Source organism: Caretta caretta, chromosome 20 (assembly GCF_965140235.1).
Source record: "Caretta caretta isolate rCarCar2 chromosome 20, rCarCar1.hap1, whole genome shotgun sequence".
Lineage (NCBI taxonomy): Eukaryota > Metazoa > Chordata > Testudines > Cheloniidae > Caretta > Caretta caretta.
In genome coordinates this window covers 7,184,993-7,199,139 of record NC_134225.1, presented here as the reverse complement: position 1 = coordinate 7,199,139, position 14,147 = coordinate 7,184,993, and the positions used below count along the sequence as shown (strand labels likewise).

At 46.7% G+C, this 14,147-nt stretch overlaps 1 protein-coding gene across 1 annotated transcript; it reads right to left on the bottom strand.

The window, feature by feature from the left end:
• On the bottom strand, positions 1–13,519 carry LOC125629327 (keratin, type II cytoskeletal 5-like). Its single transcript, XM_048834730.2, has 9 exons — positions 12,992–13,519; positions 12,346–12,560; positions 10,375–10,435; positions 6,918–7,013; positions 4,624–4,788; positions 3,843–3,968; positions 2,591–2,811; positions 1,799–1,833; positions 1–1,124 (listed from the first exon to the last, which is right to left on the bottom strand). The coding sequence occupies exons 1-9, from the start codon at positions 13,460–13,462 to the stop codon at positions 904–906; spliced, it is 1,611 nt and encodes a 536-aa protein (XP_048690687.2). The 5' UTR covers positions 13,463–13,519; the 3' UTR covers positions 1–903.
• Positions 13,520–14,147: the final 628 nt, after the last annotated feature.

Sequence of the window (14,147 nt, the reverse complement as noted above, 5' to 3'; positions counted from 1 at the left end):
TGTTTTTGTTTCAGATTGAATGAAACTTTATTCAGTACGAAACTGGTTTTTTTCCAAATTTTTCAGTTGACACCCAAACCGAAAAATCGATTATTTGCCCCGCCCTAGTTATTCCTTCATTTTCAATGGACCCGCACCAGAATTTTGGCCCATTGGGATTAAGGTATCCAATGCAAGGAAACTCAGAGGAGGTTATGGGACTAACTCTGTGACTTTCAAAGGATCCTAAAGATGTACACACTGCCATAGAAAGTCAATGGGAGTCAGATGCCTGAGTCCTTTAGCCCCATTTGAAGGCCCTGGCTTAGAAGAACAGCACAGAAAATGTATCTTTCATAGCTACAACAAGAACAGTGGGAACACACAATGCAGAGAGCAAGCTACAATCCATGATAGCATCCAGACTGCAGAAATGAATGGGATTTTTCTAGTGTAGTATACAGGAAGTTGGATACAAAGCGCAGTAGAGATGGTGGGTGGGAAATGAATTATCTTCAGGCTCAAGATCTTTTTGGTAAAATTTTGCTGGGAGGGAAATTCACAAGAAACAAAATCTCTGGTCACGTCAGTTGCGTTACTGTGATGTTGCCAGTCACTTTTTCAGTGATAGTGTTGGGTGTGAGCATGTGGATATTTGTTCTCAACAATAATAATACCTACCTCATATACAGTGTTTTTCATCAGTGGATCTCAAAGCGCTTTACAGAAGAGGTCAGTATCATTATCCCTACGTTACAGATGGGGAAAGTGAGGCACAGAGCCCTGTCCAAGGTCACTCAGGGAAGAAGTGGGAGAGCTGGGAATAGAACCACGATCTTCTGAGTCCCAGTCCAGTGCTCTGCCCACTACATCACAATAAAGGAAATCTGTCACTCAGGTGATAGTGACTACAATTCCTAGGCTTTAGCATATGGTGGTTCTTTTGCTTGAAGAGGTCGTCGATATGATTTTCACACAGGAACTACCTCCCCTGCCTCCATAGCTGTATCCTCCAATGCCTCTTCTGCTTCCAGAGCTGGAGCCGCCTCCTCCGACACTGATCCTGCCTCCTCTGACACTGAGCCTGCCTCCTCCTCCTCCCCAGCTTATCCCACTCCCGCCTCCGGAGCTGCTGCTGACTACCGCTGCAAAAGACCGAGATGTTCAAGTTATTCCAGCTGCAGCGTGTCACGAACTAGCTTAGTGGGTCATGATCCACACTCTACCCCCTTTTTGGTGGCTTCCTGGGATGACCAGGGAGCCTGGCTCATGAAACACCTGTCCTCCAACACCCATGAGGTGTCCCAACAGTATTTCCAAATCAAGGTATAGTGGGGTTCAAATTTTTGCCAAAAAAAAAAAAATTTCCATGGGGAGGAAAAAAAACATTTTCCAAACAGCTCTAGTTAGGGCCTCTATGCATCACTCAGGTAGTGCAAAGGGTCTTTAATCTGGGTGCAAACGCACAAGTGAGAAGTCTTGCGTTTGCGTTGATACCACTGCTCATCCCCTGCGTGGCATGAGAAGCATGTCAGGGGAGGGAAGGCGGCATATTGGCTGTAAAAGGGGGTGTGGTAGAGTATAGTTCGATGCTGCCAACCCTCCACTGGCACTGGGCTTATTAAGAACCGTACACTAATGGTGCAACTTAGAGCAGCTACTGGGCTGCTCTAAGCATCATTAGAGCCAGGGCTAGTGATAACCACCAGGAAGCCGGTTCCCACTCTGTCTTGTGCTGAGTGGTGGTCGGGGGGAGGAGAACAGAGGCCTCCAGTTTGCCTGTTCCTATCTTTAGTAAACAGATGCTCGGGTTACTTACAGATGTTCACGGCACTGCCACACTCTCCAGACATCCTGTTGTGGAAAGAAACACCATTTAGGTCATTGATTTAGCCTGGCTGCTAGAAGTTAGGACACACCCTGAAACCTGAAGTCAAGGGGAGCCAAGTGGCTGTAGAATTTCCTTCCCAATAGTAGACAAGGCATGTGCTTTCGAAAGGGTGCAGTGTAGCTCCTAGCTCTACATTTCAATGAGGTCAGACGGTCCTTAAAGCTGGTGTGGAGCAAGTTTTGGGTGCCTCCCAGAAGGTTTGGACACCTCTTATATACCAGCAAGCACAGCTCACTGCAGACTACCAGGGTGTGGTCGCACTGTGGGAGAGCAGTGGTTGGAAGAGGGTTATTCAGCCCTCCAAGCTCAGAGTTTCCCCAGCCACTGGATCTCCATCTAATCACCTGTAGGATAGAGCTGGTCAAAATTCAGAATTTCCATCTCGTGGGAGATTCTAAAATTTGGATTCATCCCAAAAGGGACGAAAAGTCAAAACCTCTGGATTTTTGGTTAAATGAAACATTCTGCAGACAGTGTTGAACCTACTGAAATGTGTTTCGACTTTATCATTTCAAATACGTTAAAGTCGAAACAAAATGTTGCGATTATTTCCTGTGAAAATGTCGATGAAACTGATAGAACCCTGTGAAATATTTCAGTTTTGTGGAATCAGCCAGCAGAAACCTGCGAGCATGCTTATTTGTGGGCAAAAAAAGTGTACACCAACAATAACAGAGGCTGCTTTGCAAAAGTCAGGACCCATAGATATATTGCACCCACCTGCATTCTTCTCCCTCCAACAGTGTCTTGTACATGGCAATCTCAATATCCAGGGCCAGCTTGATATTCAAGAGCTCCTGATAATCACGCAGCGAACGAGCCATCTCCTCCTTAGCTTTCTGCAGGGCCATTTCCAATTCAACCAGCTTTTCCCTAGCGTCCTTGAGGGTAAGCTCCCCACGTGCCTCTGTCTCAGCAAAAGCCGACTGCAGTTTGGCACACTGCAAAGAAAAGAAGAAAGCAAGCTAACCATGTGGTCATCCATTCTCAATGCCTCATCTGGAGCCCCATGGCCATCAATGAGCATCTTCCCATTGACTTCAGCAGACTTTTTAACCAGGCCTTAAGACGTTTAAATGAGCTCTTTATCATCAGGCCTTTGGATCATCTCTACTCCATGTAGACCAGAACTAGTACCTAGATACTATGGTGAACGACACACTATAAATGTGATAGATAGATGGACGGAAGGAAAGAGGCATTAGATGGAAAGAGAAATGAACTCGGTGGATGAGAAAGAAAGAAAGAAAGAAAGAAAGAAAGAAAGAAAGAAAGAAAGAAAGAAAGAAAGAAAGAAAGAAAGAAATTTCATTCCTTCTTGGTCTTTATGGTAACTGAATTAGATCAAGGCAATTGTGTATAATGCCTCACAATATCATATACAGATGTTAAATTCCATAGGCACTTTTTTACTATTCTTCTGGGAAATCATGAAATATGTGGATGAGACTTGATTTGCCCTGGGACTAACTCCTTTCTTTCACATTGTAGGGCCTCTCCTGTCATCTTTGGCATCACTATGGGCACCATGGCAGTATTCAGGACAAGAAGAGCACATCTGTCACTTTTTACTAGCGGCCAGGGTTCATAGCAGAGCTGTGTGGATGAAAGATATTTTGGTTACAAAAAAATAGAGAAGAAATGGTTTTGTGTTGAACCGAAAACAAAATGTATCAAATTTTTCAGCAAATCAGAAAAGTCAAAGACAAAACTTCACTTTAGATCACATTTCGGTTCTCCACATTGAAACATTTTGTGTCGATGCTGACTGAATTTTGGATGACATTTTTCCCCCAGCTTTAGTTCAGGGTGAACACGTTTGTTTTACATTAAGCAGAAACAACCTCCTTGTTTTTAGCATCATTGCAGGCACCGTGGCGGTATTCAGGACGAGAAAAGCACATCTGGCAGTCTGCCACGGTTGCCCTAGTGTCCAGGGTCCATAGTTTTCTATTTATCAGATGTGCTCTACCTGGTTTTTCACATTTTCAAGTTCAGCCTGCAGTCTGTGGATCAGCCGGGTCAGCTCCGAGATCTCCAGCTTGGAGTTTTTCAGATCATTGTCCTGTTTCCCAGCAGTGACCTGAAGCTCCTGAAACTGATGGCCAGAAAAAAAAATAACTGTAATAGACTGTATTTTCCGAAGGCAGATCTAACCTGATCAGGGCTAATTCTGAGAAGCAAATAGGAGCTACATCTGCTCCACACCTGCTTTATCATGATTTTGGGGGATTAACCAATCAATGGGAGATGGATATATTTCCCAGCATCCTTAATTAAAGTGACAGGTACCTCTCTGATTCGTGCGTTATATTCTTTATTCCTTAGCTCGGTGGTTAGGGTGCTATCCTGGGACTGGAGAAACCATAGCTCAATTCCATGGTTTACCACAGACTTTGAGAGACCTTGGGCAAGTCACTCTGTGCCTAAGTTTTCCCATCTGTACAATGGGAATAATACCTGCCGCACAGGGGTGTGGTGAGGATAAATACATGAGGCATTCAGATACTATGCTGGTGGGGGCCATAGGTAGATTTTCAGATGTTACTAAGAAGTCAGAAGAATCAATGTGACAAGATATCACTACTATAAACACTGTGTTAATTATATTTAGTTCACATATGTTGCGCTGAATTGGAAAACTCTATTTTATCCACAGAATAGGTGCACAGAAGATCTGGTTGACTCTTTTCCATGTGGCAAAGCCACGAGCATTGTATGGCTCCATACCTTGAAGCCACACAAGGACTCACCTTGCCTTGGTACATGGAGTTGGCTTCAGCTCGGCTCCTGTTAGCCATGTCTTCATAGTGAGCCTTCACCTCAGCAATGATTCCATCCAGGTCCAGGGCTCGGTTGTTGTCCATAGACAAGATAACGCTGGTGTCACTGATCTGTCTTTGCATTTGTGCCAATTCCTGAAAATCATACAAAGACCCCATCAGTGAGTGGCCCTTTCTCTCTAGATGCCAGATGCTGATTAAATTGCAGTAAGGGCAGTTTAGGTTGGACGTTAGGAAAAACTTCCTAATTGTCAGGGTGGTTAAGCAATTGCCCAGGGAGGTTGTGGAATCTCCATCATTGGAGATTTTTAAAAGCAGGATAGTCGGGGATGGTCTACATAATACTTAGTCTTGCCGTGAGTGCAGGGGACTGGACTAGATGACCTCTCGAGGTCCCTTCCAGTCCTACAATTCTATGATTCTCTCTAGAAACCTGTTGCTCTCGTCTATTATCATTCTCTATGTATTTCTTCCCCCAACTCTTATCGCTGTCTTTCTAGCTAGCTCGCGATCCCATATGTACGTACTTCATAGACTATCAGGGATGGAAGGGACCTCAGGAGGTCATCTAGTCCAACCCCCAACTTATTTAACTAGCTACTGAAAATAAAAATGAGGGGAAATGACTCATATGGTTAGATGTTGTACTGAGCCACAAGGAATGACCTCACCGCCCTTACCCTCCTTTACTCATGTCTTATTCAAACGCCCACTGACATTAATGGTTGTTCTGCCCGAATAAGAACTTGTAGTTTTGTCCCAGAGTTTACCCATCAGACTAACTCTATGCAGAATTTTCATGGGTGTATATTTTTTATAGGTAGTTGGTCTCCAAAAGCCCACATCTACCAGGCTGGTCACTTGTATCTGTCATTATTTCCTTGCATATATCATCTAGCCTGCAGGGTATTATTCTCAGGTATGTCTTACCATTACAAGCAACCTCTTGACCAACATCAGGGAATGAATCGATGACCTCTGGAGCTTTAAGTATGAACAGCTACAGCTTGAGCTATAGCTGCAGAGTAGGGAAGGGGCTGTAACAGCTCATATTCTCTGGGAATTAGGGGGACTTGTAACACACACTCACCACTGGGTTACATTGGGAACATAGGAATTGCCAGACTGGACCGGATGCAAGGTCCATCTAATCCAGCATCCTGTTTCGGACAGTGGTCAACACCAGCTGCCCTGGAGGAAAATGCAAGAACACTACAATAGGCAGGGCCGGCTCTACCGGTGTTGCCACCCCAAGCAGCGCGCCGAATTGCCGCCACCTCGAGCAGCTGACAAGATGGGTGCTGCCGCCGGATTGCTGCCACTGCGGAAACGCCCTAACGGCACACGGACTGCTGCCCCTTGCAGATTGCCGCCCCAAGCGTCTGCTTGGAATGCTGGTGCTTGGAGCCGGCCCTGACAATAGGCAGGCGAGGGAGAGTCTGCTCTCCATGATGGTCTCAGCCTGATTCTTAACAGGGATTGCTCTGAAGCATGGATTTTTAGCTCTTCCAAAACTCTTATGTCTTATCTAAAGGACTATAGAACCTCTGCAGTGATGTTCTTCCTGAGGGAGCCCCACCCTGAAGTTCTTCCACCAGTGGAATTCTCTTTGTACTCTGTATGAGTTTTACCTGGGTGCATACCGAGAGTCTAACCCTGACATCAACTGGAGTTTTGTCACTGACATCAGTGGGAACAGAGTCGTGTTCTTGCTAAGAACATCAGGATCAGATTCTCAGTTTTGTCCTGGCACCTTGCATCATAGGTGTTGGAATTAGGGGTGCTGCCTAGTGGTTTCCATTATATACAGGGTTTACAGTTTGGTTCCATGACTCTCAGCATCCCCACTATAAAAATTGTTCCAGCACCCCTTGCCTCATTCACACCAGCGTAGTGAGGGTAAAATAGATGTAGATTTCTGCCTTTTAGATTCAGTATCATTTGCTCTCATTTTTGCACTGGTGTATATACAAGATGCAGGTCAGTGGAGAATGTGGCATTGAGTGTTGGATCTTTGGGCAACTATTCTACTGTCCTCCAACTTCTCCTGCTATTTAGACCTTTCCGTTCCTTAGCGTTGGGCCATCCTGCCATGTTTGTAAGTTTTCTGGAAGCACTCAGGAGCTTGCTTAGAAATTCCATCCCTGCAATGTTTCTGGTGACAGGTATAAGACATATGTAAACATTTAAGGTGTCCTAGAAAAGTGCTAAATATGATGTGGGGCATCTCTGTGTGAATTAGGAAGAACAGAGAACATCCTCACCGCCTCATACAGGGCTCTCAGAAAGTTGATTTCATCTGTCATGGCAGCCACCTTGGCCTCCATCTCCACCTTTTTCATGTAGGCAGCATCCAAGTCCTGAAAAATGGCAATGGAGATCATTCTTTCAAGCTCAGGGGACAGTTTCGAGAACAGGAAGGCCTGATTTCCCTTTGCCTTGCTCCTGGTGTGGTAAATTCCACTAGTACAAAGTAAATGGAAAGTGGATGCAAAACACCAACAGGTCAGAACAACAGAGTTTCACGCGGGCCTTGCACAGTAGGCAAGATACTTCGGGGCCAGGGCATAGGCAGCCAGGTCTAGTGGTTGGAGCAGGAGACAGAGTCAAGCCAAGAGTCAGCACTGGAGTCACAGACCAGGAGGGCAGTAACCAGGAACAGGTCAGGAAAGCATGGTTAAGGAGTCAGGCAAGAAGGCAGGATCCAGTGTAGCAGTCAGGCAGAGCCCAGTTTTGCAGACAACTTCCTGCACCTCTCTTTGGGTTTAAATAGCAAGCCCTGACCAATCAGTGTGCGGTGTTCCTCCAGTCAGGCCCAGGGAAGCCCTCCCTGATGTAACTTCAGGTTTCATCATCTCTCCAGCTCAGTTGTTTCATAGGGACACAGCAGGTAGGAACAGCGAGGTGACAGTCAGCTGTGTCCCCTGGGGGCCCAGCTTTGATACAAGGACACAGGACTGGAAGGGACCTCCCGGGTCATTGAGGCCAATCTCCTATGATTGCAGGTCACCCTAGTCATTATAATATATGAATTATATCTAATTCATCTAAAAATTAGTTAGACTGTTTCCTCCACTACTCCTACTGGGAGGCTGTTCCAGAACTCCCTCTTCTCATGGTTAGAAACATCTTCTAACTTCCAGCCTCAATTTATTCCTGACCACTTTACACCCATTTTTTCTTGTGCCAACATTGTCCATTAGCTTAAATAGCTCTTCTCCCGCCCTGGTGTTTAGGTCTCTGGTGCATTTATAGAGAGCAATCATACCCCCTGGTACTATAAAGTGCCATGTGGAGAGAATCTTCCCCAGTGTCGGTCAGCCTGGGAAATGTATTCCATATTCTAGATAGGTTGACTTTGCTGCATCCAAAACACCTGTTGCTTGTGTGTCAACCGATACCGAGTAACTCTGCGCTTTCAGGGCCAGAAAGCGTTGGAATAGCCCAGTGCAAAGCAGCTGTCAGCTCCACTTAGCCAGTTAATCCAGATTTGTGGCCACTTTGCATTATCAGAGCAATGTGCAAAGCAGCCAGAGGATAGAGATTAGGACTGGCCAAAACTTTTTTGCCCAAACTGCGTTTTGATTGAACATCGTGTTTTTGGCTAAACTAAATTTTTCATGAAAAGTGTCTGCTTTCCACAGAAAATATTGATAATTTTGTCACAGTACCCAATGGCTGAAAATTGAAATATTTTTGACTGAACCCAAAATATTTCAATTCACACTGGGAGTCGTAGCTCAAGTGCCTTACCCTTCCATACCCGGCTCCATGCGCCCCCTGGGAAGTGGCCGGCATGTCCCTCCAGCTCCTAGGCGTAGGGATGGCCACAGGGGCTCCGCACGCTGCCTCCGTTCCAAGCGTTGGCTCCACAGCTCCCACTGGCCAGGAACTGAGGCCAATGGGAGCTGTGGGGTGGTGAGCAGAACCCCGTGGCCCCTCCACCTAGGAGCCGAAGGGACATGCTGGTCGTTTTCCAGGAGTTACCTGAGGTAAGCGCCGCCCGGAGCCTGCAGTCCTCACCCCCTCCCGTGCCCCAACCCCCTGCCCCAGACCTGAGCCCCCTCCTATACCCCAAACCCCTCATCCCCTGCCTCACCCCAGAACCCGCACTCCCAGCCGGAGCCCTCACCCGCTCCAGCACCCCAACCCTCTGCCCCAGCCTGGTGAAAATGAGCAAGGGAGTGAGGGTGAGGGAGAGCGAGCAACCAAGGGAGGGGGGATGGAGTGAGCGAGGGGCAGGGCCTCAGGGAATGGAAGGGGCAGGGGCCGGGGCAAGGGTGTTCGGTTTTCGGCAGTTAGAAAGTTGGCAACCCTACCCACAGAAGAGGAGAAAGTGAGCATAAGGCACCTGAACGACATCTCCAATGTGACCCCATAGCACCATTTTGAATCAAATTATTTTGCTTTTTTAGCCAAAAGATTCCAGTTTTCAATATTTTGCCAAAAAGTAGCAATTTTCCATGGGAAAAAATACCTAGTTTCTAACCCACTCTAGTATAGATGCATCTGGCCCTAACGCTGAAATACATAATGTTGTATTCCAATGTTGCCTTCCAGTTGTATGCTAGCTGAAATTTAACAACTCAGTCCTTTCCAGCTGTGTGACTATCTGTATATAATCGTCACCTGTCTGTCTATTTGCACATATACCTGCATTCCTATAGACTTGCCTGGGAATCCCACTCTTAGAAATACAAACAGTTTAAATAAAATCAAACCAGGATTCTATTGTGTATTTTATACATTTCTAAAGTCTCTCACCCAAAATTTATAAACATTTATTAAATAAATTTCATGACCTTCTGTCCCAGTTAGGTAGGTCAGTATTGTCTGCCTCTTACAAATGGGGAAACTGAGGCACACAGCAGGAAAGCAACTTGCCCAAAGTTACTCAGCATGCCAGTGGCATTCAGATGCCCTGGCTCCCAGTCTCTTGCTTTAACCACTAGACTGCATTGCCTTCAACTTATGCCAATGGCCAAGCCTTTTCCTAATAGCATATCTTTAAAGCCACTTCCCTTCTTACGAACGGTCCAAGGTTTCCTTTGTTTTATTTGTTCTTATTTTTGTACTATCTCCTCTTCCCCATGCATGCCCCGTGCCAACATTATTGTTATGTTCATGGCATATACACAGAGAAGTTAGATAAAGAACATAAAACACCTTTTCTGGAAGGTTGCACTACTTTGTTTCTTAGAATCCAGAATCCTAACACACAAGAACCAAAGACAAAGAGAGACAAATCCAGCTGCTCCCTAACAAGGAGAGGCCTGGGTCACCTTGCTGAAGGCCGATTCTTTGCAGAATGATTGCTCAAAGCCCAGATCGCACGCTTTCCTACAAAGCCCCCTAGCCTGCAAGCAGGATCAGGAAATCCATCACACTTAAAGGGATAGCATGTCATTTTAACACAGTTTTCAACACATCACAAATTATCCTGCTGAATCAGGACCCCATCGTGCTAGGTGCTGTACAAACACCTAGTGAGACAGTGTCCCTGCCCCTGGTAGCTTGCAAACTAAATAGACAAGACAGACACAGGAGAGGAAACAGAGGCAGAAAATGACTCGCCCAAGGTCACAGCCAGGAGGAGAACCCAGGTATTCTGAATCCTAGCCCAGAGCCCTAACTACTGGACCAAGGCACATGCTCCAATTAGCACCCATCAGAGTGGAGCAGAGACAACCATCCCTTAATCTCTGATAAGGTGATGCTCACCTTCTTCAGCAGCACAAACTCATTCTCCGCTGCCATGCGTCTGTTGATTTCCTCTTTGTATCTATCAGGACAGAAGACAATATGCAGCACTGGTACTGACATGTCCCAGATAACATAAAAGTCACAAAAATACCACAACCAGGTAAGCTACAATGTAAAATAAAATTCAGAATGAAAACTTTCGGATACAAATCTTTTTGTTTCAATATTTTCCCCTGTACGGGAATTTTTGTCAACATTTTGATACAATTTCACATACACAACACACGCAAAATTAGTTTGGGCAATTTTCCTGTTTCGATGATGTTTTTCCAATCAGCACTGCTTGCAGTTCCTGCGCTCTCCCTGCCTTGGTAGACGTGCTGGGTGGGACTTCCGAAATCATTCGTTGCTGGCGTAACACTGCTCCCATTTTCCCAGCAATGTCAATGGGAGTAGAGTTAGGCCAATGCTCAGGGCTTCCGAAAATCCCACCCGGCACCCTTTTGCACTCGCTCAGGTTAAAAATCTCTCATCCAGCATTCGCAGCATTGTTAAATGCTGCACCGTGTCCAGGGACTTCCTGCAAAGCACCACCCAGAATTAATATTAGGCCTGGCAGAATTCAATGCTTATGGTTTTATCGTTTCGACGGATAACATTGATGTTTATTTTTAACCTTTTTTTTCCGATTTTGTTGTCAATTTAAATGTTATAAATTCTCAAGCAGCAGTTTTCTTATTTTGCCTGTCAATATATTCTGATTAACAACGGTTGAAATTTTTTTCATTGGCTTGTGCGTATACAGTGAAATCAACGTGTACCAACATTGGCAGACAAAAATCTAATCCTTCCCAGCCTAATTGTTATGCAGAATAAAAGGACCAGAGTTTTAAAGGTGTTTAGGAATCGAAAGCTGTAGACAGACACAAACAGGGTATACTGGCCCTTAAATATATAAGGGGCCAGAAGACCCCATTCCAGAAAGCGGGAATGAATAAAAACACTGGAAATGGCCTTGCCGTGGAAAAGTAGTAATGGTCCCAGGCAGTGTTTCCCAAACTTGGGACACCGCTTGTTCAGGGAAAGCCCCTGGCGGGCTGGGCCGGTTTGTTTACCTGCCGCGTCTGTAGGTTCGGCCGATCATGGCTCCTACTGGTTGCGGTTTGCTGTGCCCAGCCAATGGGGGCTGCGGGCGGCTGAACCTGCGGACGTGGCAGGTAAACAAACTGGCCCGGCCCGCAAGGGGCTTTCCCTGAACAAGCAGTGTCCCAAGTTTGGGAAACACTGGTCCCAGGAAATTAGCAGTTGGATGGGGGAGGAGGGGAACAGGACACTGTTCCTTTAAGGACCCAGGACCAGGAGCCCTGCAGTCTAGGATGAGCCAGGGCTCTCCTCTCTTCCAGCCAATCAAGAGGATTTCTCTGGAGGAGGCCAGTATATAGACAGTCTTCTCCCTCAGAACAGGGGAGAGGCCGGTAGGAGAAGGAAGCTAGATCCAGAAGGCTGAGCTCCAGCTAGAAACAGCTACGAGTGGCAACCCTGCGAAGACCAGATGCTGGCAGGAGAAGAGCTCCACAGTGGTGGGCAGAAAAGCCAGAGATTGGAGTGAACCCCTAGGGTTGCAATGCTGGATTTTATTTTTGAGACACTAAGGACTATGTGGAACCGTCTGCAATCATTAAACCAGCCCCAAGTAGAGGTTGCTACTACTCACAAGAGAGACTATGTGGAGCTCATCAGGGGGCCCGAAGACAGACAGTAGAGAGACTGTGCTGCAGGGGGACCTCTGGCCATGAGGGGGCGCTCAGTGGCAGCTCTGTCACAAACACCTAGTGGAATTTTCAAAAGCATGTCGAGAACTGGGCACCTAGGTGCTTTTGAAAATCCCACTCGGTGCCTTTCTGCATCTTCAGGAGGCTAAATACCACTAAAAACCTGGCCCTTAGTCCATGGAGAACATGAATGTGACCCAGTGCTTTCTTCACATACTTGTGCTTCAAGTCGTCCACCAGATCCTGCATGTTCTTCAGTTCTGAGTCCTGTCTTCCCCTCTCTCCCACCAGACCATCAAGCTGCTTCTTTAGGCTGCCAACATAGGCCTCAAAGACGGGCTCCAGGTTGTTCCCAGCATTTGACGTGGACTGCTGCCGCAGCAGGTTCCATTTGGTCTCCAGAACTTTATTCTGTTGCTCCAAGAATCGGACCTGAGGTCCAAACAAAGAAAAGAGGCGCCAGACGTTGGAGACGATACTCCGGAGCACTGGCAGGTCAGTTACCCTAGCAACCTGCTCATCTCCCATTCCAGCATCAGGGAAATCTTGGTTAGCCTTAAACAGGATTTGGTCATTTTCTATTTTCAATGCAACGGAAAGAAAAAAGATCAGATCTGTTTATTTATCAATCTACCCCCTACACACTCCACTATTGATCAACCAATTGATGGATCTGTGTATCCCCCTACACACCTCTCTAGCTGTCCTTAGAAGCGGAATAACGATGATGATTATTTCAGCGGGACTTGGGCACATGCTTAAATTTAGGCCCAGGCTAAAGTGTTATCACGACTATGGATGCTTTGCTGAATCTGCACTGATGATGACAGCTATTAAAATAATTAATAAACGACCGGGCCCACCTTGTCGATGAAGGAGGCAAACTTGTTGTTGAGGGTCTTAATCTGCTCCTTCTCCTGCACTCGCACTTTCTGGATCTCCGGGTCGATCTCCAAGTTGAGTGGCACCAGTAGGTTCTGGTTGATGGTCACCTCTTGGATGCCACCAGGAGGACAAAAGGGGAACCCAGGGTTACTCCTCCCACCAAGTCCTCCACCGAACAACCCACCACCACCAAAGCCACCAGCCCCACCACTAGTGCCAAATCCACCACCAAAGTCACCGCCGAGCCTCCAGCCTCCACCAATCAAGCTATTGGAAATGCTTTTAATCCCGCCAAGATTGTAGAGACTTCTGCTGCCAAAGACACAGTGTCTACTTCGTCCTCGGCTCAGAGAGGTGCAGCTGGATCTGCCCCCACTGGAAACAATCGCAGAGACACTGCCGAAGCCCCTGCTGCAACCTCCCACTCTGGCGTTCAGTTGCCGACTCATGGTGGCTTGTTCCAAGAGGACTCTGCAGCACTATGAACAAAGCTGCAGCATGAGAACAGAACAGAGCTGGGACAGGAGTAGGAGCCCTTCTGACACGACAGCTGCTCCATCCTCCTTTATATGTCTTTGAGCTGGGGTTGGAAGAGCAGGTGTAAAGAAAACAATCTCAGCTATTCATGGGCTTGGTTTGCCTGGCAGGAAGCCCATTCTTTATTCCAACCCGCTAAACACTTAACTTCAGCTAAACACACCCCCGGCACAAAAATGATTTTCTTTCCAGGGTGGATGGGTGTTTTGATGGTAAAATAAGCACTGTGTGACAGTCCCCAGGTTGGCCAACACACCGGGGTTGGACCAGCGACCGCCAGAGCTAAAATCGTGAGCGACTGCCTCTTTCACTAAATGATGCGCATTAAACAAGTAGAAGCTTTTCTGGGATTTGAGGAAGGATGGTCCAGTGGTTAGGGCATTCACCTGCCATTTGGGAGACCTGGGCTCAAGTCCCAGCTCTACCACAGAATTCCCATGTGACCGGGGCAAGTCATTGACCCTCCTTCTGAGCCTCATCTATGCAATGCAGATAATAGTACCTCATACCTCATAGGGGCGTGTGAGGATAAATACATTAAAGATTGAGAGGTGCTCAGATACTACTGTAAGGGGCGGGGCAACATAATTATCTAAG